The following is a 27,386-nucleotide window of genomic DNA, read 5'->3' as shown; positions in this document are numbered from 1 at the left end:
TTACAATTTAAAACCTGGTTCCTAAATCTCTGTCTTACTATTATATAATCTATCTGATACCTTTTAGTATCTCCAGGGTTCTTCCATGTATACAACCTTCTTTGATGATTCTTGAATCAAGTGCTAGCTATGATTAAGTTACGCTCTGCACAAAATTCTACCAGGCGGCTTCCTCGTTCATTTCTTACCCTCAATCCATATTCACCTACTACATTTCCTTCTCTCCCTTTTCCTACTACCGAATTCCAGTCACCCATGACTATTAAATTTTCATCTCCCTTCACTATCTGAATAATAACAGAACATGTCAGGGAGAAATGCAGAACATTATTCCAGATAAGCCATTAGATTTAGTAGCTGTAGACTTTTATGGTCATTTACCTAAAAGCAAAGGTGGCCATTGTTTTATATTTGTCATGGTTGATGTATTTTCCAAACTAATTAAACTTTATCCTGTTCGAAAAGCTACAAGTAAAGAGATCATTACAAAGATTGAGAGAGATTACTTCAAGAGTGTAGGGAAGCCTAAAGCTATACTATCTGATAATGGTTCACAATTTGTTTCAAAAAACTGGAAAGCATTCATGGAAAAAACACAAAACACATCTTGATATCCGTGTACAACCCATCTTCAAACCCAGCAGAAAGGTACATGAGAGAAATAGGGAGACTTTCTAGGATGTATTGTAGTCACAAACACCCTACTTGGTCTGACCATGTAAACAACTTCGAGGATATCATGAACAGCTTGCAGCATAGCTCTACTGGGTTTTCACCATATGACATTATGTTTCATCTCAGACCAGCGAATCTTATTTCTGAATTAATAGACTTTCCACAATGTAGCTTAATATCAATGAAAGAACGTGAAGAGATTGTAAAGGAAACCATGAAGGAAGTAGGTGAAGCTAGGAAAAACAGACATGATAGGAAAATAAACGCTACCACATTCAGAGTAGGTGACCATGTCTTAGTGAAATCCCACGAACGATCGAAGTTACTAACATCAGAACTCAAGAAGTTTTTTGATATTTACATTGGGCCATTTGAGAATATTGAGAACCCCCACCCAAATGCGTACCGATTAGCATATCCCAAGTCGAGAAAGCTGTTTGGTCTTAGGAATGTTGTTTCTTTGAAGCCATATATTGAGAAAAGAGCAAATTGAGCATACAAACATGCCTTTATCTGGAAAGAATTTTACTGGAAAAAAAAAAAGAACTAAATGCTGTGAAATAAAGTCACGGGAACAAATTGCAATCACCATACTAACCCACGTAACCTATCTCATGCAAAATGACGAAGTATCTAGACTGATTGTCACTCAATTCTATTATAAAATTAGATTTCATGATACCAACATGCTTGTTTAAGTAATTGTACAGTATTTAATGAATTGCAAAATATGTAAACTTGATAAATGAGGGATTTTATTTGACTGATGATGCTAGGAGACAAGACATGTCACCCACCCCCACAGTTTGAGAATAGCAAATCTCATAATTTTTGAAATCTTGTTCATTCACTTAAATAGACCATTATGCTTGTATAAAAAAAAGTTCTATAGTTAATAAACTATACTTTCTTGTATATGCAAGTGTGCTTTTGTCTTACATCATGCTCACCATGATAACTGTTTTAATTCAGCTGTGTTGATAACACAACACGGATACTTTATGTTGGCTTATTTTGCCTCTTAATTTAGATATCACATAATCTACAAGGCTCATGAGAGAATAGTGTTGTTGAATTGAAATACTTTTGCAACCTCACTGATGATATAGGAGTTAGTACTATGATTGTTCTAATATGAGAAAATGTTTTAACTTTAGTATTATTTTATAGTAAATTACTGAGCAACAAACCGATGTGTGTGTTTATGTAATTTATGTTGTGAGGCAAAGGAGGAAGTCAACGGGTGATGTAAGAATAAACATTTTACTAGTGTTGTGATAAATTGTATACAAGCCAAGACAGTGATGCAATTTTTGTATCGGACTGGCAAGTGGACCGATGCCCACAGTAAAGAGTTAAGGTAATTTCATTGTTGCCAGAAAATGTGTTTAATTTATTTAATTATGAATATTTCCTTTTATGATAAATAATGGATTCGTTTGAGATGTTAAATGCCGTATATTTATATGTATTTATTTACATGTATCTTTGGAGTTTATTAAGGTCAGTAGACCAAAGAATCTAGAATGCTGGAATGTCTGCAACTTCCGGGCACATGTTGGCTTGCCCGCTACTTCTTTGTCGGTATTGGAGGGAGATGGACATGTTTATGTGACCAGTGCAGTATAATGCATTTAGAGTAGCAATGTTCATATTGAAAATGCTGTAGTTACTAAACAAAAAGTACGAATAAATATAATTTTTAGCTGAAAGTACTTCAGATCTGTTAGTGTTTATTTCAAACAAGAAGAAAACCCAGGCCATGCTTGTTGGAAGACAAGGTAACAAGGAAAGGGTTTAATCCCAAGACGGTGAGCCTGGCCCTCCTCCCGTGGTGTAGCCAGGGAAAGGAAGGTTGCTGGGTCATATAAAGCAGCATTCAATGATCCTTCGCCATTCAAAGAGGTGGCTATTTCAGAACGGGCAGATTTTTGCAGCGTGATACGCTTCATATGCCAAGCATCCTCCGCGATACCACAAACTCTGACCAGAGGCTTTGCCCATGGGCACCACCCAGCCACAGCAAGTGCCATCTGGCCCGGCGGCCATTACCAGGAGTTCCGATGCTCCAAGAATTTAAGCAACCACTCTTTGGCATACATGCGGAGGGAAAAGCTCATGTATCAGTGGTGTGATCCCGGTGTTGTCAGGGGCCTCTGCCATACGGGTACTTAACAGCCCCACCACACGGACTGGCTACATGTGCTGGTGACCTAGCAGGGTGGAAGGGGGCCACAGTGGGGAAGGGAGAGGGGAAGGAAAGGGGGGGGGGGGGGATCTACGCCACAGATGATAGGGAGGGAGTTCTTCCCCATATGGCTTACACTAAAACCAGGAAATTCTGAAGTGGAGGTCAAACCTGAAGTGGGGACCTAAACGCCAAAAAGGATGAAAGAACAGGAAAAAATGTACAAAATTGCAACCAATACAGAAAACCAGGTGAACAGCCAGCTTGACATAAATCAGAACACCCAGAGAGGGGAAGGAGGTGGCAACAGGGAGGTAGCAAGGATAGGGAGGGAGGGCAGGGTGAAGGACATGCAGCCAGGGAAGGAAGAGCTGGCCGCAATAGCTCGGGGACCCGTGTGCGCCACGCACGGATCGTGAAAGAACCGTGAGCCCCCCAAGGGGATGGGAGCCCGAATACGTGGAGGCTCAGTCCAGGAGTGAGACATGTGTCCCAGGCTTATAGCAAGTTCCATCAGCTCTAAAGAATAGTGGTGAGATATGTCAGAAGGAATGATGTTGACACTGTCATACTGTTTACTTCCTGTCTGTCATCCACTGACGCCTTGCCTCTCATTTTTTAGCCTGGGGATGCTTCGGCACCACAACTGTGGCAGTGGTAGCTGCACTGCTGGACAGTGGACCACAATGAACCTTTGGAGGTGCAGGGAGCTGCACACATCAGCAAATGTGGCCTTTTCCAAAATTTTGGGAGCAGATACGATCTTCGAAATAACTGCAGCAGTACAAGTGTGTTGACGAAGACAGGTACTGGAGCTAACACTATCAACTTCCATTTGTGTAGCAGAATCGGTTTTCTGAACAAACTGTTTAAAGCTGAAGCAAAAGAGGTAGTGAACGCAGGGGGCTGCACAGCCTTATACCGGGTGATCAAAAAGTCAGTATAAATTTGAAAACTTAACAAACCACAGAATAATGTAGATAGAGAGGTAAAAATTGACACACATGCTTGGAATGACATGGGGTTTTATTAGAACAAAAAAAGAAAAAAAAAACCAAAGTTCAAAAAATGTCCAACAGATGGCGCTGGACAGCAAAACGACAGTGATTGTGCATGACAATCGTGTATAAAAGGAGCTGTAATGAGAGAGAGAATCAGATGCGTCAACTGTCGCAGCGTGTTGACATTACCTGAAAAGGCGCTTTTAGTGAAGCTGTATTATCAGAATGGGGAATGTGCTAGTTCGGCATTACGATCCTATTGCCATAGGAAGGGGATTCGAACGGGTAAAGGCCCATTGACAAATGCAGCTGTGGTGAGAATGATTTCAAAGTTTGAAGCCACGGGTTGTTTAGACGATAGATCCCATAGTGGACGACCGAGCACAAGGCGTAATGCTGCTGAGACAGTTCAGGAAGAAATGGAGACTGTAGTGGGTTCGTCTATGCACGGGGACGTCAGCGCTCATGCAGTCGCACGTCACACCAGCATTCCATACACTACTGTTTGGTTGGCACTTAGGCATACCCTCCGATGCTATCCGTACACAATCCATCGGCATCATGAACTGTTACCTGGCGATTTAGTTAAGCAGAGGGCATTTGCGGTGTTGGCGTTTCAAAAGATGGCAGAAGATGACGATTGGTTGAGTAACGCGTTGTGGACCGACAAAGCTCTGGTCTGTCAATGTCCACAACTGCAGAATTTGGGCTACCGAAAATCCTAGAACTGTCATGGAAACTCCATTGCACGCCGAGAAAGTCATGGTATGCATTGGATTTACCACATCTACTGTTACCAGGCCTTTTTTCTTCGAGGAAATGCGTGATTCTGGTTTTGTAACTGCTACCGTGACGGGTGAGAGGTACGCCTATATGTTACAGAATCGCATCATCCCCAGCCTGGCTGATAAACACCTGCTGGAAAGTACGATGTTTATGCAGGATGGTGCTCCACCCCATATTGCTAGACACATGAAAGATCTCTTGCGCGCGTCGTTTAGCGATGATCGTGTGCTTAGCCGCCACTTTCGTCATGCTTGGCCTCCCAGGTCCCCAGACCTCTGTCCATGCGATTATTGGCTTCAGGATTACCTGAAGTCACAAGTGTACTGTGATCGACCGACATCTCTAGGGATGCTGAAAGACAACATCCGACACCAATGCCGCACTATAACTCCGGACATGCTTTACAGTGCTATTCACAACATTAGTCCTCGACTACAGCAATTGTTGAGGAATGACTGTGGACATATTGAGCATTTCCTGTAAAGATCACCATCTTTGCTTTGTCTTACTTTGTTATGCTAATTATTGCTATTCTGATCAGATGAAGTACCATCTGTTGGACATTTTTTGAACTTTTGTATTTTTTGGTTCTAATAAAACACCATGTCATTCCAAGCATGTGTGTCAATTTGTACCTCTCTATCTACATTATTCCGTGATTTATTCAGTTTTCAAATTTATACTGACTTTTTGATCACCTGGTATATCTTTTTGGCTTCACCATGCAGGATGAGCTTTGTTGTTTTAATCTCCTGTACCTTCCTTTTTTCAAGGAAGGACTGCAGTCCCTACTCAAGACAGCGTGATCCCCCTGAGCAGTTTATGCACTTCTGAGAAGATAAACGAGGAATTTCTTCATGAGCAGCCTTACCATATTTTCCCCAAGTGATTTCTCTCTTATAACGAGCACAGTAAGCACAAAGCACTGGCATTTAGAACAGCACACTGGGTTGGGCACATAAAGCAACACGATTAAGCATACAAAGCCTGAGTTGACATGTTCTGGCAATTTTGTACTGTTGAAAGTAATTATAAAGGAGTCATATAGTCATATCGCCATCCACCTTTTCACTTATATCTTTGCACGTCAACAATGCCTTCTTTGGCCAACCTAGCTTTCAGATATAAGCAGATCTCTGAATGACATAATAACATTGCTGTAGTTCAAGGTGTTGTGCAGTTCATTTTCAACTGCATGCTCCAGGATGCTTGAGCCTTCTAGAGGTTATTTACTTGTTGGGAACTAGATGTTTCCAACAAGAGTGCTGCACTGCACAATCACTTGACAGATTCTTAAGATCCAGCAATACTGTCTAAAACCTTTTAAATGGAAATACGTGAAACTTTCTTGAAGCTGTCCTCTTTCCTTTCAACTATTAAAAACATATTCTGATCAGCAGCACGTGTTCTGATTCTATTAACATAAGAACTCCAGAAAATCCCCCCCGTCAGGAGGAGTGGCTACACGAGTCATCTTGTTGGTTTGATTGTTGATAGCCAAAGTGGTACACCCATTCTCTTGGGAATGGGAGGATTTAATTTCTAGGGTTCCCTCTTGGTCCCAAGAGCAGCTAGGCACTTTGCCCTGGGGTTGCCCACTAAACGCTGTTTCACATCAACAGACATTCACATCATCTGTGCACAGCACACTTTGAACCTAAGGCTTTTACCACCCTCAAGACCTGGGTGATCGAGCCAAGGTCCCTGTCCCTTGTGGCATACAACGTTCCACTGTTGTTGCGTGCTGTGGTCACTGATAATTTGCCACAGCTTACTGAGACAGAGAACCTGCAGTGCTTGCCATTAATCACCACCAGTCCTCAGACCAGGAATCACAGGGTGACCAAACCCATACCCAGCAAATGAATGCTGAGCTCTGGAGGGCAGTTTCCTTTGTGCTGATTTTTGTTACAAGTGGGGTATTGTTACTTGTTGTTGACGGAGCTGAACCAATGTGAACACCTGTGGGCCAGAAGCAAGACAAACATTTTGAGTTACAGCAGTGATGGATCAAGAAGCATAACTATGTAACAAATTTCAGGTGTTGCTCTGAACAATAGAAACCAGTCAATAAGCTCCAGACCCTTCAGACAGCTAACAGCTAGAGGAGACTGACTAGGAAACATTTATTAAAGTTGAAATAATCTGCAATGTCTCTGAAGAAGCTAGTGTGTTTGATTTTGATTTGATTTTGTGGCCTACAAATATTAGCACTGTCATTCCCAGATATCTTTTCACTGAGACCGTCACTGGTATTGCAAAGTGCCAAGTGGAGGTTAAGTAGCTTGTTAACATTGTATGTTTATAGGGCCAGGTAAAATATTCAGATATTGGAATTTATTGACTTCAGTCAGATTGCTACAGGGTAATGACCAGCAGTGTCAAAGTTGTGACCTTTTAAACATGCCTCACGGGTTACAGTATACCCCGTGACCTTTACCAAAGTGTTTCAGTAATATAGCAGCAATAACAGTTGATCTGGGTGAGAAAATTACACAGTTCTTCATTGACTGTGGAGCAATTACATTGCATAGCAGGAGCTAGTGTTTTAAAAACATGTAGTGTACACAGCCTGTGTACTTTTGTGACAGTACAGTCTTAAGCATCGAAGAACAGGAAAACCAAGGTAAATAAGAAGCAGAGAATGGAAGAATTGAGAATTTAACAACGACCAAACAAAACGGCATATTTTATCTGTAACATGGTTTATAGCCATGATGAACTTCTAAAGAAAAATTAATTTCATGGAAGAAGGAAGGACAGAAGACTTACGAAAGAAATCTGTGCAGTTTCTTTCAAGAAAAAAAAAAAAAAAAAAAAGATGGCAGCAAGAGAAGGAACAGTACAGAAGAATTATATGGCTCACAAGAAGATCATATACAGCAAAGAATGTGACACAAATTGGAATGTGACAAATTGAACTGTGGAATAAAGATATTATTGATGTTGTTGTTGTTGTGGTCTTCAGTCCTGAGACTGGTTTGATGTAGCTCTCCATGCTACTCTATCCTGTGCAAGCTTCTTCATCTCCCAGTACCTACTGCAACCTACATCCTTCTGAATCTGCTTAGTGTATTCATCTCTTTGTCTCCCTCGATGATTTTTACCCTCCACGCTGCCCTCCAATGCTAAATTTGTGATCCCTTGATGCCTCAAAACATGTCCTACCAACTGATCCCTTCTTCTAGTCAAGTTGTGCCACAAACTCCTCTTCTCCCCAATCCCATTCAGTACCTCCTCATTAGTTATGTGATCTACCCATCTAATCTTCAGCATTCTTCTGTAGCACCACATTTCGAAAGATTCTATTCTCTTCTTGTCCAAACTATTTATCGTCCTTGTTTCACTTCCATACATGGCAACACTCCATACAAATACTTTCAGAAAAGACTTCCTGACATTTAAATCTATACTCAATGTTAACAAATTTTTCCTCTTCAGAAACGCTTTCCTTGCCATTGCCAGTCTACATTTTATATCCTCTCTACTTCGACCATCATCAGTTATTTTGCTCCCCAAATAGCAAAACTCCTTTACTGCTTTAAGTGTCTCATTTCCTAATCTAATTCCCTCAGCATCACCCGACTTAATTCGACTACATTCCATTATCCTCGTTTTGTTTTTGTTGACGTTCATCTTATATCCTCCTTTCAAGACACTATCCAAATCGTTCAACTGCTCTTCCAAGTCCTTTGCTGTCTCCGAAAGAATTACAATGTCACTGGCGAACCTCAAAGTTTTTATTTCTTCTCCATGGATTTTAATACCTACTCCAAATTTTTCTTTTGTTTCCTTTGCTGCTTGCTCAATATACAGATTGAATAACATCGGGGAGAGTCTACAACCCTGTCTCACTCCCTTCCCGACCACTGTTTCCCTTTGATGTCCCTCAGCTCTTATAACTGTCATCTGGTTTCTGTACAAATTGTAAATACCTTTTTGCTCCCTGTATTTTACGCCTGCCACCTTCAGAATTTGAAAGAGAGTATTCCAGTCAACGTTGTCAAAGCTTTCTCTAAGTCTACAAATGTTAGAAACGTAGGTTTGCCTTTCCTTAATCTAGCTTCTAAGATAAGTCGTAGGGTCAGTATTGCCTCACATGTTCCGATATTTCTACGGAATCCAAACTGATCTTCCCAAAGGTCGGCTTCTACCAGTTTTTCCTTTCGTCTGTAAAGAATTTGAATTAGTATTTTGCAGCTGTGACTTATTAAACTGATAGTTCGGTAATTTTAACATCTGTCAACACCTGCTTTCTTTGGTATTGGAATTATTATATTCTTCTTGAAGTCTGTGGGTATTTCACATGTCTCATACATCTTGCTCACCAGATGGTAGAGTTTTGTCATGACTGGCTCTCCCATGGCTGTCAGTAGTTCTAATGGAATGTTGTCTACTCCCAGGGCCTTGTTTCGACTAAGGTCTTTCAGTGCTCTGTCAAACTCTTCACGCAGTATCTTAACTCGCATTTCATCTTCATCTACATCCTCTTCCATTTCCATAATATTGCCCTCAAGTACATCGCCCTTGTATAGACCCTCTATATACTCCTTCCACCTTTCTGCTTTCCCTTCTTTGCTTAGAACTGGGTTTCCAATTGAGCTATTGATATTCATACAAGTGGCTCTCTTTTCTCCAAAGGTCTCTTTTCCTGTAGGTAGTATCTATCTTGCCCCTAGTGAGATAAGCCTCTACATCCTTACATTTGTCCTCTAGCCATCGCTGCTTAGCCATTTTGCACTTCCTGTCGATCTCATTTTTGAGACGTTTGTATTCCTTTTTGCCTGCTTCATTTACTGCATTTTTGTATTTTCTCCTTTCATCAATTAAATTCAATATTTCTTGTGTTACCCAAGGATTACTACTAACCCTCGTCTTTTTTCCTACTTGATCCTCTGCTGGCTTCACTACTTCACCCCTCAAAGCTACCCATTCTTCTACTGTATTTCTTTCCCCCATTCTTGTCAATTGTTCCCTTATGCTCTGCCTGAAACTCTCTACAACCTCTGATTTAGTCAGTTTATCCAGGTACCATCTCCTTAAATTCCCACCTTTTTGCAGATTCTTCAGTTTTAATCTACAGTTCATAACCAATAGATTGTGGTCAGAGTTCACATCTGGCCCTGGAAATGTCTTACAATTTAAAATCTGGTTCCTAAATATCTGTCTTACCATTATATAATCTATCTGATACCTTTTAGTATCTCCACGGTTCTTCCATGTATACAGTCTTCTTTTATGATTCTTGAACCAAGTGCTAGCTATGATTAAGTTGTGCTCTGTGCAAAATTCTACCAGGCGGCTTCCTCTTTTGTTTCTTACACCCAATCCATATTCACCTACTATGTTTCCTTGTCTCCCTTTTCCTACTGACGAATTCCAGTCACCCATGACTATTAAATTTTCGTCTCCTTTCACTATCTGAATAATTTCTATTATTTCATCATACATTTCTTCAATTTCTTCGTCATCTGCAGAGCTAGTTGGCATATAAACTTGTCCTACTGTGGTAGGCATGGGCTTCGTATCTATCTTGGCCACAATAATGCGTTCACTATGCTGTTTGTAGTAGCTAACCCGCACTCCTAGTTCTTTATTCATTATTAAACCTACTCCTGCATTACCCCTATTTGATTTTGTGTTTATAATCCTTTAGTCACCTGACCAGAAGTCTTGTTTCTCCTGCCACCGCACTTCACTAATTCCCACTACATCTAACTTTAATCTATCCATTTCCCTTTTTAAATTTTCTAACCTACCTGCCCGATTATGGGATCTGACATTCCAAGCTCCGATCCGTAGAACACCAGTTTTCTTTCTGCTGATAACGACATCCTCTTGAGTAGTCCCTGCCCGGAGATTCGAAAGGGGGACTATTTTACCTCCAGAATATTTTACCCATGACGACACCAGCATCATCTAACCATACAGTAAAGCTGCATGCCCTTGGGAAAAATTACGACTATAGTTTCCCCTCGGTTTCAGCTGTTCACAGTACCAGCACAGCAAGGCCCTTTTGGTTAGTGTTACAAGGCCAGATCAGCTAATCATGCAGACTGTTGCCCTTGCAACTACTGAAAAGGCTGCTGCCCCTCTTCAGGAACCACATGTTTGTCTGGCCTCTCAACAGATACCCCTCCATTGTGGTTGCAGCTACGGTACAGCTATCTGTATTGCTGAGGCATGCAAGCCTCCCCACCAACGGCAAGGTCCATGGTTCATGGGCAGGGGGGGGGGGGGGGGGGATAATATTGATACGTGAAGTAAATGCCATTAAAGACGTTAGAAAGAGGAAAGCAACGGGCTGTGATAAAATACCAGCCGAAGAGCAATATCCAGACTAATAAAGCTCATCAGTATAATACATCATCAGGGTACTGGCCTGAACATCCACTCGAAAGTATTTTACTCCCTTTACCCTAAGAAATAAAACACCAAAGAATGCAAATATTACAAGACAATTTCGTATGCCATATCACAGAGGTCATGTGTAATCTTTAATTCAGAAGATTAGAATGAAGAACTGAGGAAAGCAATGAGAAGGATCAGTTAGGATTCAGGAAAGGAAATGGAGAACAAGATGCTACCGAATGAAGATGACAGGACACAGAATGCTACAAGTTAATGGGGATGTGAACAATCCAGAATGTTTTGGTAACAGCTTGGTGGACTGGAATATCTTGCTGAAGGTACTGAATGCTTTGTGTACACAAGAAGGACAGGAGATGGAAGATGAGGAAACAGGTAAGGCAATCTTTGGAAGAGAATTTAGACAAGTATGTCGTTTGTCACAATTCTTGTCAATATTTATGCTCAAAAACAAGCATACCAAGTAATAGAAAAAGCAAAATATGTAACAGTAGGAAGATAAAGAATAAAGAGAATTAACTATGCAGATTATCAAGCAGTGTTGGCTTAATCAGATAAAAAACTACAATTTATGATGAAGATCATAAAAGTGGGGAAGAGAGTATGGAGTGACAATAAATGTAGGAAAGTCAAAAGTGATGAGAATCAACACACACGAGAGCTCTGGAAAAATATACTTGAAAGAAAAGACCTCAGAAGATGTAATACCTTTGGGTATTTAGGGAGTTTGATGACAGGAAATGCAAGCTGTATGGATAAGACACCTTCAGAAAACATGAAAGGTTTGTGGATGGCAAAAATGTCAAGTTTTAGATCTGGAATGTGGTACTGGATAGCAATGAATCAAGGACAACCAAAATTAAAGAGGATCAGTATTTGAATAGTTCTGAAATCTGGTTGTGGAGGAGGCCCTACTGAACTTCAGCCTAATACTGGACAAGAATCACGATGCACAGTTTCTCTCTGTGGCACAGAAATATGTACCACCAGGAAGGCGGAAGCTGATGAGATGAATCTTAGCTCCAGTGAATGAGATGAAGAACGGAAGCAAATGGAGATATATGGCACGACGAATGAACAGATCCCAAATATATTGAGGAGAAGCGAATTAGATGTGTTGGATATGATGCAAGAATAAAGGAGAGCACTATGCCCAAAGTGGTACAAAGACCACCACAAAATACACATACATTCGGCACACTGAGCTCTAAAAATATCAAAGTTACAAGTAATGTTTGCACTAACTGAGCTGCACATTGCAAATTAAATAGTACAGAAATACTAGAATACGCACATCACAGTAATAACAAATTGCACCTGCCTGCTTTGACCCATGATGTCAACAATACGGCAGAAACAGCTGCTTTTAGCATATACAAAATGATGACAATGATGTCACTACATACACATGCCAACAAACATAAACAACAATAAAAATGACACAATAACATCTCACTCCAGAAGTAAAATGAAGATGACAGGACAACCGGGTGAAATTGGGTGTTTACGGCGGGGTCAGGCTAAATATATGTGTACAACAATTAAAAAAACACCGCACCATCACACTTCAAATAAGTTTAAAAAACTTGAAATTACAAAATTCTCCACCACACCACAGCAACAAAACCACAGTAACCTGATATTTTTCGTGAACTATACAGCTAAACCACATGCATCAACACCAAAAACCCAACACCTCAACCCCCATAGCCCCGAAAATTGAAATCTGACATTTCCTGTGACCTATACAGCTCAACCAGCAGTTATGTACATCCAAAAGACCAGCACCTACAACTCTGAAAAGTGGAATGAAAACCCCAACATCTCAAAAACCCGAATACCCTATACTCACTACATCAATTAAAAGACAACTAGGCCTTATAAACATACAACACACAAATCACGATTACTATGGAAAAAACCAAAACTATTTCCCCTCGCACACACACACACACACACACACACACACACACACACACACACACACACGGGGGCACGCACGCCGACAATGCCACATATACATATATACATGTCCCTGGTCCGAGCTGAAGGAACTTCCGTCAACCCCACGTTGTTGCCACAAACTTGACACCTAACATATTCAGCAAAATGTCCGAACATTACGGAAACTGTTTGTCAGAAATTGTATCATTGATCTCAAAACGTAATGACACACTTGTCTTCACTGTCATATTCATATATAACAAAAAAGCAACAAAAAAATTAGACTTGTTTCCGCACAACAAACACCAAACTAATCAGACCCAACAAAAACTCCAAATACATAAACAAAATAACCGTAGTGACTAGCTGAAAACACTTCCACAATCTACCGTACGTTACCGCACCAACAACCTAAACTCAAAACCACGTAAGCACGGTGACAAAGCTCAAATGAACTCAATACCACAAAAATTCTGGCGGGTGGAATCGGGCGATACCGTTGACACTAAATGATACATGTCCTTGACTGGTTATAGAGATTGGAAGCATACCAGCTTCGAAGTTATACACTGGAGTTATCATCTACTTTTTCTGGTATGACATACCTACAACTTTGGCTACAAACTGGCAAAATTTTGCCTACAACTGAGCCTAACACAATATGTATTTGAAACAGATTTTCTGCTACGTGAAATGTAGCGGGAAACCTTAACTGAAAAATATTCTTGCATTCCAATACCATACAAGCTTATTTCAAGGTGGATATTGAGTTTAGGTTTAGTTGAAAATTCAAGATTGAAAAATCAACCTGTTACACAGCTTATTTCAAGGTGGATATTGAGTTTAGGTTCAGTTGAAAATTCAAGATTGAAAAATCAACCTGTTACTCAGTTTACATCAAGCTGTAAAAATTTAGCTTGAATTAAAATAATTTTCCCAAGCTTTAAATAAACTGTAATTTCCCTGGAAGGCTGTACAGCAGATGCGCACGTAGCATAGCTTCCATAGATGTCCACGGGAAGCGCCACAAGCGTTTATAAGCCTTGCACTGACTCTGCTAGGTTTACGGCCATTTTACTTTTGTGACGCACGTTAATGATTGTTGACTGTTGTGAAGTTTGTTTTATACTGGAAAATAGTTCGGAAAGTGTGTGGCGTCCCCTGCCTTACTGCTACACTGGGTCTGAAGAAGATATATAGTGTATTACAGGTACGTTGGTGCATTTTTCTCTAGTGGTACGTTAATATTACAAATGTTAAATATTATTACGTAACGTAAAGAAATCATATTCTTTATCGTAGAAAAATTGAGCCTGGATGAAAGCGAAATGGATTACCAGCTAAGAATACATATTACAAGTTGTTCAGCACCAATAAATTAAAACTTAATGTTATTTTACCTTTTTAAAATCTCGCCTTTTTATATATATCGCCCTATTACATTTGTTTACTTGTAAGTACTCGCGTGTGTCACACCATGAATGAATAATCGTGAAGTGTGAAAAGTGTCTTTGCGAATACAAATAGTAATGACATGGTGAACGGGAAAAAAGTGCTCAAGAACCAGTCACTACATAGGCGTCAGCCTTTTTTATTTACGTAGCTTTGACTGCTCTTCATCTGCTCTTAATTTTGTTGTTCCCTAGGTGAAATAATACTGCAAGGCCTACAGGTACTTTTTAATTTTATTGTTATTTGTAATGTGGCTGAAATGTAAAAAAAGGCAATATTAAAATATGACAAGGAGAACATTTTTTGTTCTTTTACATTTCAGTTCCACTGAACTGGTAATTTCTTAAATTCATTTCGATTTCATCTTTTATTTCATTTTGATTCAGTTTTACTCACCAAAAAATAATTGTGGATAGAATAAAATGTCTACATTTTTCTAAACCGTAGTTTCCTTATAAGCTTACAGTGTGAGGTGTATATGATTTCAAGTAATTGTTTCTTTATAATTCAGTTTAAATGGCCCTGAAACTGTTAGAAATAGTGACGTGTGGCTTCTTCATGAAGTCACCGCAAAATTACCCAAATATCATCTTTACTTTAAAAATTTCAAACAAAAAGTTATTTCAAATTACTTTAAAAACTCTTTGGAATGAAGTCACCAGAAGCAGCTGCTTACTCAGTGACGTTTATACTAGTTAATGATTTTTACTGCATCAGTGAGTTTGAAGTTATTTTGCTAATCTGGGGCATAAATTATATTTAGGTTGATCAGTTTAAACTTTTTACATTTTTTATGTTTAGGTATGGCTAACATTTTCTTTTACCTTTTACAGGATCATTATACCGGCAGAAGTCAGCGATAATTGATCGTGCTCTGGTCTGTGTGCTGGGGCCGGAGGGGCTTCAGAATGATTAAATTTTAAAATAAAACAATTTTAAACACTTTGAAAATAAAAAAAATTAAACATACATGTCTTGATAATTTTTTTTCACACCATTTCCATTCTGGTATTTATTTAATTAATTAGGTTCAATAAATTCAGATTAATAATTATGTAGCTTAAAACAAGCTGTAAATACCAGGCTGTATTCCACATGGGTAGATACAGCTGGAGCCAAACTTGATAAGTCAAGCTTGAAATATAGCTTGAACTCTGCCAACTTTGATGTTTGTTTCAAGCTTGAATCCAACTAACAGGCCTGAATATTCCAGCTTTGATCAAGCTTATATACTTGAACTTTACATCTGGAAACAAGTTTGAAACCGGCTTACTGTGCTATCTGGGATAAAGCATATTTTACAAGAACAATGGAACACAAATTATGTTGGTAAAGTCAAACATTCAAAGAGAGTAAAGCGAAAAAATTCAGTTTCATCACAATTCTTTACAACACTGCAAATGTATTTCTGAGTCTAGACTGTGAGGTCCATTTATCACCACTGTAAGAAAAAAATATTACATATTTGTAGATGGCATTCCATTCAGTAAAGCAGCGAGATCGTAGTACAGTAACCGCACTAATATTAAAATTCAGATTCAATTACAAAACAATAACCTGCAGTATTTGTAAACTGAACGGTGTTGATCATTAACCACGAATGAGGGCTCATACCTTGAAAATGACTGTCATTTATGAAACAGGTGATAAGATCTCCAGAACAAGGGATGATAACTTTGAAGTCATGTATCATTAAGAAATGGAAAATACCCTGGTTAATAAGCCATACCTTGCTGTGACGATGTGTGACGGCAAACAGACTGCGTAAGGGCACTCTGCCGGCTTCTCCTCTCGCAGCTTCTCTTCATACTCATGAAGTTGCCCTTGCAGTAAAGGGTCCGAACCGTTAACCCATGTGTAAACAACATCAATAGGTACATGCTGGCAAAGCTTATCTTGTAGTGGTTTTTTGATGACATTGTCACTAAAAGGACTGAACGCAGCTTCGTATTTTTCCTTGCTCCAACGTAACCACACCTGCACACAAATGAACGCTTCAAAAGAGAAAAAAATTGTCGAATCGTAATTACACTGAACAAAATCGAAATATTATCTGCACTTCTTATAAATCGTTGTACAACCGGGTATGATTGTTTTACTAACCTCACCAAATTGTATTACAGTGGTTAACAATGAGAAAATGATTAAAGTAATCAATAAAATAGAATATTTCTGCGAAAGAAAGTCATAGCTACGTCTCTGTAATATCTTCTTGGTGTTAGCCACAAAATTCATATCCGTCAATCACTATATCGCAGAAACCCCATCGCAGACGCACACTCCCCAGCCGCGCAAGCGCCACTGTTATTTGATACACGCTTGCCTACCGTGCTGACATCTTTCGGTATCGCCAGACACCGCACCGTATTGCACATGCGCAGCTACGATGACATAGACGGCCCGTGCTTGGTGCTTGCTCTGCTCATACGCTTTTCGTCACATTTGTGTGTGGAATTTCGTGCGTGGTGGGGTCATCACGTGACGATGTGCAGCCCAGCGGCATGTTGTTGAGAGGAACTACGGAGTTGTACCTGTAGCAATTGTTTTATCAGTTCTACCCAGATAAGGAATGCAAATAAGAGAGCAGTTCTTGGCGTATTATTCATTTCAAAACTAGACTCTACAGCTCAAAGTACCATAACGTTTTGCTATGTGGTGACTCTGACAGATTTTTTTGTTTAATTCGTACTCTGCAATATTGTTATGTAGCATTTGCAATCTCTTTTACATCCACATAGCACTGAAAAAAAGCTAGTAGGAAAGAATACAAATTTCTTGCAAAAAAAAAAAGAAAGAAATAAAAACAGTTCCTTTTGTAGCTTACACCAGAATAAATGACAATAACTTTCATGACTATTTCAAAATATGTTAAAAATTAACACGGTTGTCTGTGAGGCAATAAATATAAAACCATGTGGGGAGTTAAAACGATAAAACACGGTACGCTGCCAGTTAGCATAGAATGGCAATCTATAAATTTAAGATGTAAACACAAATTAAGAAATAGCTTCAGGCCTAGAGGAAGTATTAGACAAGTGTCTTGTGATGGAAGAAACCCTGTGTTTCACGGAAAGCAGATTTGTAAAATTCTGCTACAGCCGTCAATACATTTGAAGCAAAATATTTAGTTCAAAACCACTGACCAAATTTGCCTGCTTAAGGCCTGGCCAGACAGAATGCGGCCTGGACGTCCGGCCTGTGGCCTTGAACCGCATCCGGCAGGCCGCACTGTTGAATCTCTCGTTATTGTATGGCGGCGATCACACATAGTGCGGCTCTGACGCACCGGCAACCGGCCTGCTGCACCGGCCGCCGTCGGGTTGTCACAGATTACAGATTCGCCGCAAGCCGGAGCACTAGCCGTTAGGGACAGCTCGGCTCGAAACGAGACCAACCAATAGAATTTCGAGGTAACTAGAGCCAATAGGATTGCTTCGCTTTGGATGAACCTGGCGTGGACAACTTTATCTTTGGTGTTTACATGTCATCTTCAATAACATGGAATGCATATGCGCCAATCTTTTGAGATAGTTATTGTTTTTCTCATTTATAACTGAAATTAGGCATTAATTTTAACAATAAATAGTCTTGTCATGTTGCCTTTTCTCACCAGAGGGTTGGATCCCCTCATTCGAAGGCGCCAGATTACAAAGCCTGGGCTACTCTCAGGTTGGAATCTCCACTTTCGAAGATTGTGTCCGTCTGTCTGTCGTTTACTGCTGTAGCTGTTCGTTCGTCCATCCGTCCGTCCGTCCGCCTGCCTGCCTGCTCGTTGTCTGTCTCCGCTGCTGCCTGCTGTCCGTCCGTCTGTTCGCCGCCGCCTGCTGTCCGTCCGTCCGTCTGTTCGCCGCCGCCGGCCGGTGCTCGCCGCTGCCGCCAGCCGGTGCTCGCCGCCGCCGCCGCCTCCAGCCGGTGCTCGTCGCCGTCGCCGTCCGTCCTGGTCGTCGTCCGTCTGCGTCTTCGCCTGTTCCCAGTTTTGTGTTCTTTCTTTTTCGTGCTGTGCGTTTTTTTCTTCCTGTCGTCATGTCCGCCCCCACCACCACCGTCACTACAACCACCACCGCCATCGTCTATACATCCCCTTCCGCCGCCCCCACCACTATAACTTGGTGTGCCCAGTCACACCCCCCTCCTTCCATCCCACCTCTCCTCACTCTCCCTTCACCATCGCTCTTTGTCGCCCCCTCTCCCGCTTCTTCCTCTCGCTCCTCTCGTTCTGATCCTTTCCCCCCACTCCCCCAGCCTGTCACTGCAGCTCCGGCTAGGGTGGTGGCCCGTCGGGCCACTGTCCACGCCCAGCTCTCCCCGTCACCTTCGCCATCACCGCCGCCACTGCCACCGTCATCGTCATCGTCGCCGTCGCCTTCACCGTCACCGTCACCATCTCCGGCGCCGACTCCAGCCCCGGGACCTTCCACTCCCCGCCACATTCCAGTTGTTCCCATTCCCCACACCTCCTCCTCCGCCGTCAAGTGCCCCAGTGGCACCCCCGCCTCGTCTGCTCCAAAAAAGGCTCCGCCTCGTCCCCCTTCCCCCACCCCTGATGCCATGGATGTCTCCCCGCCCGTCCCTGCCCCCTCCTCCTCCTCCTCTACCCCCTCCTCCTACCGCTACCTCCTCTCCCGTCCGGATCCCTCCCTCCTTGAAGCCCGGAACCTCACCCTCTTCCTTCGCCAGAATTGTCCTGGTGCTCCCATCTCCCTCCTCACTCCTCGCCGTGATTCGGTACTCATCTCCTCCCCCAGCCCTACCTTCCACACAGACCTCCTTTCCCGCATCCCTGTCACCCGCTTTGGCCCTCATGCCTCTCTCACCCCTGCTCCCTCGCCACCTCCCTCCCGCCAACCCCAACCTCCGCATCGCCCGCTGACCCTCACCGCCATGATCACTCGGCTCAGTCCAGTGATCACGGAGGAGGAGGTGTTGGCGGAGCTTCAGGCCCATCCCCATCTGGAAGTGCGTGCGGTTCGCCGGATCCATAACGCTGCCGGCCCCACCCGCCTTATGCGGGTTTTTTGTGAGCACGCCCCCTCCATAGACTGCCTCCTGAAGGAGGGTGCCCTCCTTTTTAACCAGCGTTATAAGGTTGACCCCTCCCGTTCCCCTCCTCAATCCCTCCGCTGCCAAAGGTGCTTGCGGTATAATGCGCACCCAACATCTGAGTGCCGCGAGGCCCCCACCTGCCCGCACTGTAGGCAAGCCCACTTTTTACAGCAGTGCCCCAATCTCCAGTCCCCCCCCCCTCCTGTAATACCTGTAACCTCCCTCATCCCACCTACTCCCGGAAGTGTAAGGCCCGACCCCCTCCTACCACTCCTGAACTCACCGTTCCTGTCCGCCCTCTGGACGCCCCCACCCCTCCCGGCAACTCCCTTCGCCCACCGCCTACCGCTGAGGACATCATCAGATTCCTCACCATTGTCCTGCAGAATGTTCATCCTTTTCAGCGCCCACACACCCTCCAACAGATCTCCCTCGCCGCCCGTTCCGTTTTCCACCTCAAAATGTACGCCACCTACTCGAACAACCAGGCCCATTTCACCTTCTCCCGCCTTGACACCCTCGTTTAACTGCCTGTCATGGCACGGCAGCACCGTATCCTTTTCAACAACATCCGCTCCCTTCCCGCCAACAAGAACCTCTTCCTACACACCCTTGCCACCCACCGCGTGGACACCTTCCTCCTTAATGAAACCTTCCTCCAACCCCACCACACCATCCACACTTCGCCATACCTCCTCCACCGCTCCGATAATCCCCTCCCAATTGCGCGTGGCGGAGTTGCCATTGGGCACCAACGCCAGATCCCCGTTCGGCTCCAACCTCTCCTTCCCGACCCCACTGAACACCTGATCCTTAGTCTCTTCTTCCCCAGCCTTACCGTTACCTGCGCCACCATCTATGTCCGCCCCAACGCTCCTATTCCCTTCGACTTCCTCTCCCACATCGACCGTACCTTCTCCTCTTACGTGATCGCCGCCGACCTCAACATCCATAGTCGTTCCGCCGCCCAGTTACGGCGGTGGTATCGGTTCCTCTCCTCCCTTCAAGGCGACCTAATCCCCATCCCCCAGCACCCCCGTCCTGAATCCATTTCCACTCCTGATGTTATCCTCCCCTCCCCCAACCTCCTTGGCCGCATAACGGTGGAAGTCCTGGAGCCTGTTGGTAGCGACCATCTCCCTGTCCTCCTCACCGTTTCAGATGGTCGTCGCCCCCGCCCGGACCCTCGTCATGACCCTCCCCCTAAGTATGTCCATGACTACTCCCGTGCCAACTGGAATGCCTACCGGGATACCCTTTCCACCCAGGTCGGTAGCCACCCCTTCACCTACCACCACCCTGACGATGTCACCCATGCCGCTTCCTTTCTCCAGCAGACCTTGTCTGAGGCCGTGGAGGCCCACATCCCTACTGTCGCCATCCGCCCCCACCGTCCTACCTTACCCCCACATGCCGTCCTCCTCCTCCGTGAATCCCGTCGTCTCTACCGTGCCTTCCTCCGCACGCGTGACCCGGACACACTACGACGCCACCGGCAACTCCAATGGCACATTCGTAATTTGTTCGCGGCTAAGGAACGCCAGGACTGGCGACAGACATGCACCCGTCTAAATGCTACCCTACCAATAAACTCGTCCAAGTTCTGGTCGACCTTCCGTCGCCTTACCGGAACTAAACCCTCCCCCTATTATCCTCTTCTCCATGATGATCACCCCTTCCCTGACTCCCTTAGTAAGGCCAATCACTTTGCCTCCTACCTCTCCGATGTATTTTCCATCCCCAATGATCCGCAGTTCGATTACTCCCTCTTCCCGGATATCCGCGATCGAACTGACACCTCTGTCCCTCCCCTCGCTCCTGGTTTCCAGTACTTGGACAACATTGCACACACGGAACTCAGTGCCCCTATCACTACACAGCATCTCATTGCTACACTCTGCACAAAACGCAACACCGCTCCTGGTCACGATCGTGTCACCTACCGTCACCTCCATGAAGCTCCTGTCTCTTTCCTCTCCACCCTGGCCAGGCTCTACAATGTAGTCCTGTCCACCGGTTACTACCCCAACCTGTGGAAAACCTCCCGTATCCTCATGTTCCTTAAACCCGGCAAACCGCCGTCCGCCGTCTCCTCCTACCGCCCCATCAGCCTTACCTCGGTCTTCAGCAAGGTCCTGGAATCTATCCTCACCCGCCGCATCCACCAGCATCTCCGCCAGCACCGCCTCCTTCCCGTTACCCAGTGTGGCTTTCGGCCGTCCTTCTCTTCCGACGACCTTCTCCTTCACCTCATGCATCTCCTTTCCCAACAGCTTAATTCCCGTCGCTCCGCAATCTTCCTCTCCCTGGACCTCGAACGTGCCTATGACCGAGTATGGCATTCCGGTCTCCTCTTCAAGCTCCAAACCTTCGCCCTTCCCATTAACTACGTCCGTCTGATCGGCTCCTTTCTCTCCCGCCGTCCTTCCTGTGTCACCATCCATAACACAGATTCCTACACCTTTTTCCCCTCCGCCGGTGTGCCCCAAGGCTCCGTCCTCTCCCCCCTTCTGTACCTTTTGTACACGGCGGACATGCCGCCGCCGTCACCCCCCGTCCACCTTCTCCAGTTTGCCGATGACACTGCCTTCCTTGCCCTTGCCCCCACCCTGCAGCGCTCCCAACACCTTCTCCAATCCCATCTTGACCGGTTCACCGCTTGGTGCAACCAGTGGTTGCTCAAGGTCAATCCCTCCAAAACCCAGGCGATCATTGTAGGCAAAACCACCCCTTCCTTCCATCTCCTTGATTTCTACATCACCATCTATGGCCGTCCTATCGCCCTCACTCCCACCCTTAAATACCTTCGCGTCACCCTCGACCGTCGCCTCTCCTGGACTCCCCACCTCCGGACAATCCAAGCCAAGGCACGCTCCCAACTCAGTCTCCTCAAGCTCCTCTCCGGCCCCACGTGGGGTCTGGACCCCTCCACCATCCTCCACACTTACAAATCCCTCATCCGCCCTATCCTTTGTTATGCCCATCCGGCTTGGATCTCCGCCCCCCCTTCCTTTTATAAATCCCTCCAAATCCTTGAACGCCATGCTCTCCGCCTCGCCTATCGCATCCGTCTCCCCTCCCCTATGCGGATCCTGTACGATCTCATCCCCTTCCCCCACCTCCTCCTTTTCCTTGAAAGGATACGGATCCTGTACACCTCCCGCAAACTCGATTCTCCTCACCCGCTCGTCTCCCCAATCCTCTCCCACCCCCGCCCGCTGCCGCGCCTGTATGCCCACGTCCCACCTGGTCTCCATCTCTCCACCCTCCTTACCCTCTCCCAAGGTGGCTTCCGCCAGCTCCCCCTCCCTGATGATGTCCTCCTCCCCTCCATCTACCCCTCCTATCAACTTTGATCCTGCCACACCCCCCACTTCCGGTTTCCTTTCCTTTAGGCACCCTCCCTCCCTCCCTTCTCTTCCCTTCCCTTCCCTTCTCTTTCCTTTTCCCCCGTCCCCTCCCTCCACCCCTCTTCCCCCGGGTTTCCCCTCCCCCTTCCTCCCCCCCTTTCTCCCCTGCCCGTGACATCTCTGCTCTCCCCTCTCCCTCTCCCACTCCCCTTCCTCCTCCTCCTCTCTTGGCAGGTCCCCGGACTCGCACACGCATAATGGACATTCGCGCGCCGGAGATCGTCGCCATCAGTGTCTAGTGTGTGTGCTTCGTTTTGTGTTTCGTGCAGTTACAACTCAACTGTTCACATGTGCCATCACCGTTCTCCGTGTTTTGTGCGCCGTGTCAACAAGTGTTAGTGTTTTTATCGTCCAACGTGAACGGCTTCTTGTTTTTTGTTTTTTGTATCTACCTTCTTTGCCCGCCATTTTTTGTATTGTCTGTGTCACCTATATCATATTATTGTACCCCTTAAGGCTAAAGATCAGCGTATTATGCTGCTGTCAGCCTGCCTTGTATGAGGTGATTAAAATTACAATAAAGGAAAAAAAAATTGCCTTTTCTCATATAGATATACAGTTAACGTAGTTACTGCGAAATTCCTTATGTTACCGTTTTTACATGCGGCCAGGTGAAACGTGTTGACAACTCTTTTTACGAGCAACAAAATTACGCGTCATCAGTAAATGCCTGTTTTCCTTGCACTGACAGTCTTTTAGTGGTATGACTACTCAGGAGAGGAAGACAAAATACCTGTTTGGCAACAGCTTTTTGACGATTTCTCAACTATACTAGTGAAATGTTTCGTTACGTTTTTATAAGAAGTGCAATGGTGTATTTTGTCACTGCTGTTATTTTTGTGAAAAACGGGAGGTAAACATAACGTGGTCCATATTTTCAATACGCGTGTGCTTATCGTGCTGGAACATTCACGTATTGTTTAGATCCACTGATATTTTTGTAATCTGTAGCACTTAGTTTAATGAATATCTGCCTTGACTAACTTTGTTGCTTGCTAATATTATTTGTTTATTTTGTCGTTAAATGATCATTTATCTTGTAACAAAAAATGACAGTGTATATGCCGCAAAAAAAATCACGTAAAGTCGGTAGAAAAATAATTTGTAACATTGCAATGTAAAATTCCTTTGGAAGTTTCAGTTTAGTTTCTTGTGGATATATTCAGAGCCATCCACTTCTGCAACTTTTTCGATATCCCTCCAGATTAGTAATAAAGAGTTATTCCTGTGACAAACTTAAATCATTATGTTGTATGCAGTGTCAGTACGTATATCAAGAAACAATTTTGTACACAACAGAGAATGTACTTTGAGATTAAGGTGATCGACTCTGGTTTGTTGCGTAATTTTCGCACTTTAGACATGTTTTAATTCTCATTATATTTGGGCCTAGTGAAAGTGTTTAAGATTTTACACATAAAGGGTGTAAAGCAAAGTTGTCCCATTCCCTAACTGTAGCTTCACACACATGTACTGCATGTAATATTTAGTGGCTTCTGTTCTGAAAGTTAGTGCAGCAAACTGACCAGGATATGACATGTTCCATGGTAGCTTAACATAAGTAGGGTCGAGGCACCACTTACGGCCCAATTAAGGACAATTCAAGGCAGGTTATACGATTGCTATACAAAATTAGTTTACAGATTACTTCAGTAATGCTATTGTTTCAAATTCTGTGGGGAGCAAGTGTTCTAAATTATATAACAGAAGCAAACGAAAATATTGAAAATGAAATTGCACATTTCCCCAATTTTTGCCACGTTAAACCTCACTATGGCCAGACATTTCCTTGCTTTTGGCTGCTACCTATTATAATGAAACTGAGGCTTTACATAATTTCAGAATCTATTCGCAGAAAAGCGATTTATTCTTTTACTAACATCAGGGTTGCCACCAAATTTGAATTTTCAAATTCAGTGTTGTCATGTATTATATTTACTGTATGGGGTTAGGCATACATACTACACTAGAAAGAACAAATTGCTCGTTTTAAAAATATATGATGTCCGATATGAACCATTTCGAGATGTACACCACATACAGCGTGACTGACCAAGTGGAGTGATCATCTGAAGGATAGTGCACATCAAAATGTCACACGGTTGCATTTATGCAACACTATCTGTTTGTTTAAGCCAGACATATTAGGGTCAACTGAAGGGTTAAATGACCAGTACATGAAAAAAGTGACACAGAACAGACAGATTAAAATCCACAGTCACATCTCATGGATTAATTATGGTAGAATGTTAGAGTTAATCTTGAAAGAAAACTTGAAGTTTCTTGTTGAATTTTGTTAAGGTATTCATAATCTTACATTGATTTGTTTACAAAAAAATTCCTTTTGCAACAAATTGTCATTACACTTACACTATGCAATATGAAGTTACAAACTGTGTCTTAGCTATATTTGAATAAACTGTGGCGACTCATCAATGATTCCTTGGTGATGTGACAGTTTGAATGTTTGTCAAAAAGCTGATTTTTCATCCCATCAAGTCTGTCAAGACAAGTGATCAAGTGTGTGTAACAGGTACAACATACACCCTGCATATCCCTGCCCATCTGCATTAGCTACCCTGCATGTTTGACTTTGACTGGCCATTCTGTAGCACACTTACCAATGTATACTTTCTCAAACATCAATTTCTGACATAATTTTAGGTGCTTCAGTTGACCCTTTTGTTTTCATGGATTGTAACACATTAATTTCAGATTTCATTCCTTTTCTGGATAATTTTTGTTCTTGTTGTTTTTCAGTTTCACTTAGTTGCTTCTTTTGTCATCTACGTACAAGCAACTTGCATTACGCCTACACAGAATTAAACTTCTGTTGATTTTAAAATTGTCAACACTGTGCAAGCATTATGAGCAAGAATATTTTTCACTCTAACTCTCAACAATACACTCAGAAACTTCCTGACAGATTAAAACTGTGTGCCAGACCAAGACTCGAACTCGGGCAAGTGCTCTTATCTGAACTACCCGTGTACGACTCAAACCCTAACCTCATTTCTGCCAGTACGTCACCGCCTACTCAAGTTTGAGTCTAGCTCCGGCACACATTCTGAATCTGACAGGAAGTTTCATATCAGTGCACATGGTGCTACAGAGTGAGCATCAATTCTGGAAATACATTCCGAGTTTATTGAAAAACCTCTTCCCACAACAGCATTTCCAGGCGAAAATACATTATTTTAAGAAAATCTACAAAATTACAACATTCTTTTGTGGCAATGTAATGAGATTCATCCAAACAAGTTTCACTTATTTTGAACAATGCCAATTTTTTCTTTTTGAATATGAGCATCATTACAAATATTGACAAATTATTGTTTGACACAAACAACACAAATTTTCACCATAAAGAGAATTTAAAGTCACAATGTCAATCTTTATGCAGCTGTTTCTTGATTTAATGCTGCTGATGGGTCCAAACATGAAATGGCATGTGTAGGTTTATATTTCAGTGGTTCGCCTTCAAGTAGCTTTTGCATTATACCAATAACACAAGAATGCATTTCTTCTTTTAGCCTCAAGATGTCACTCAGTCAAGTCCTTAACTTTCTTTTGGTACTTTTGCAGTAAAATCCAAAATACACGAAGCATTGTGCAGTGATCAGATTCTTAATATTCTTCATGCCAGCCTACACGAGGGATTTTCCGATTATGCAAAATGTCTGAACTGACACCTTGCTGCATTAATGAGGTGGTAAAAGTGAGCAACTCATTACACAAAAAATAAGTCATAGGTACATCAGTAAAAAATCAGATACATATTTTTGAAAGGATGTGCTGTCACAGTGAAAAAGAAGCCAATTTTTGACCTAAGAATTTGTCTCCAACTGCTAAGATAGAGTTTTCAAACACTCTGAATCAGATAAGAGTTTAATTTTAAGCCAATTGAGAAATATAAGTCTTAGATGTGGGAGAATGTTAAAGCTAGTTTGGCCACATTTTCAATCCATTTTATGCCACATAATTGCAAAGGAAAACCTGAAGACACTATATATTCTGTATATTGACATCTTCGTGTAGGCAAATCGTGAAACACACAATATAAGGCTCTGAAAATGGTGGTCTTTCCCAATTTGTTTGTGACACTCCAGTTTTTAAAGTGTAATGAACTATATACGGGTTACAACCACCTAACTGCAAGAGTTTCATGTTACCAGAAATTTATTTTACTTCATTATTCAAAAACTTCCAAGCCGCAAAATTTTCGGAATATTCTGCAAATTAAAAGGTCCTTTCAAAGTGTAGGCTCTTCGGCATTGAATAAAGGCAGAATCAAAGTATCAGGTCGAGATCTGTGACTTATTTCAAATCCCAAAAACTAACATGGCTGTCCATTCGTTCGTTTCTTTCTTTTATTTTTGTATGACGTCGGTGCTGTATACAGTCTGACATAAGTAATGTGTGGGCACATAATTTTCTGAAACTGCTCACATTTGTTGAGTGAAACTACTCAAAATAAAGAAAAATTACATGTGACTTGTGGCTGGTATACAATTTCAA

At 42.9% G+C, this 27,386-nt stretch overlaps 1 protein-coding gene across 1 annotated transcript in view; it reads right to left on the bottom strand.

The window, feature by feature from the left end:
* Window positions 1-16,773, bottom strand: part of LOC126228345 (N-acetylglucosamine-1-phosphotransferase subunits alpha/beta-like) — a 163,162-nt gene extending 146,389 nt beyond the window's left edge. Inside the window, exons 1-2 of the mRNA XM_049942294.1 lie at window positions 16,519-16,773; window positions 16,145-16,392 (exon numbers count right to left, since the gene is read on the bottom strand). Coding sequence (XP_049798251.1) covers window positions 16,145-16,392; window positions 16,519-16,650 — 380 coding nt within the window. The 5' untranslated portion in view covers window positions 16,651-16,773. The remainder of the gene's footprint in view (window positions 1-16,144; window positions 16,393-16,518) is intronic.
* Between the last annotated feature and the right edge of the window lie 10,613 nt (window positions 16,774-27,386).

This window comes from Schistocerca nitens, unplaced genomic scaffold, assembly GCF_023898315.1.
Source record: "Schistocerca nitens isolate TAMUIC-IGC-003100 unplaced genomic scaffold, iqSchNite1.1 HiC_scaffold_363, whole genome shotgun sequence".
Taxonomy (NCBI): Eukaryota; Metazoa; Arthropoda; class Insecta; order Orthoptera; family Acrididae; genus Schistocerca; species Schistocerca nitens.
This window is presented reverse-complemented; position numbering and strand designations above follow the sequence as displayed.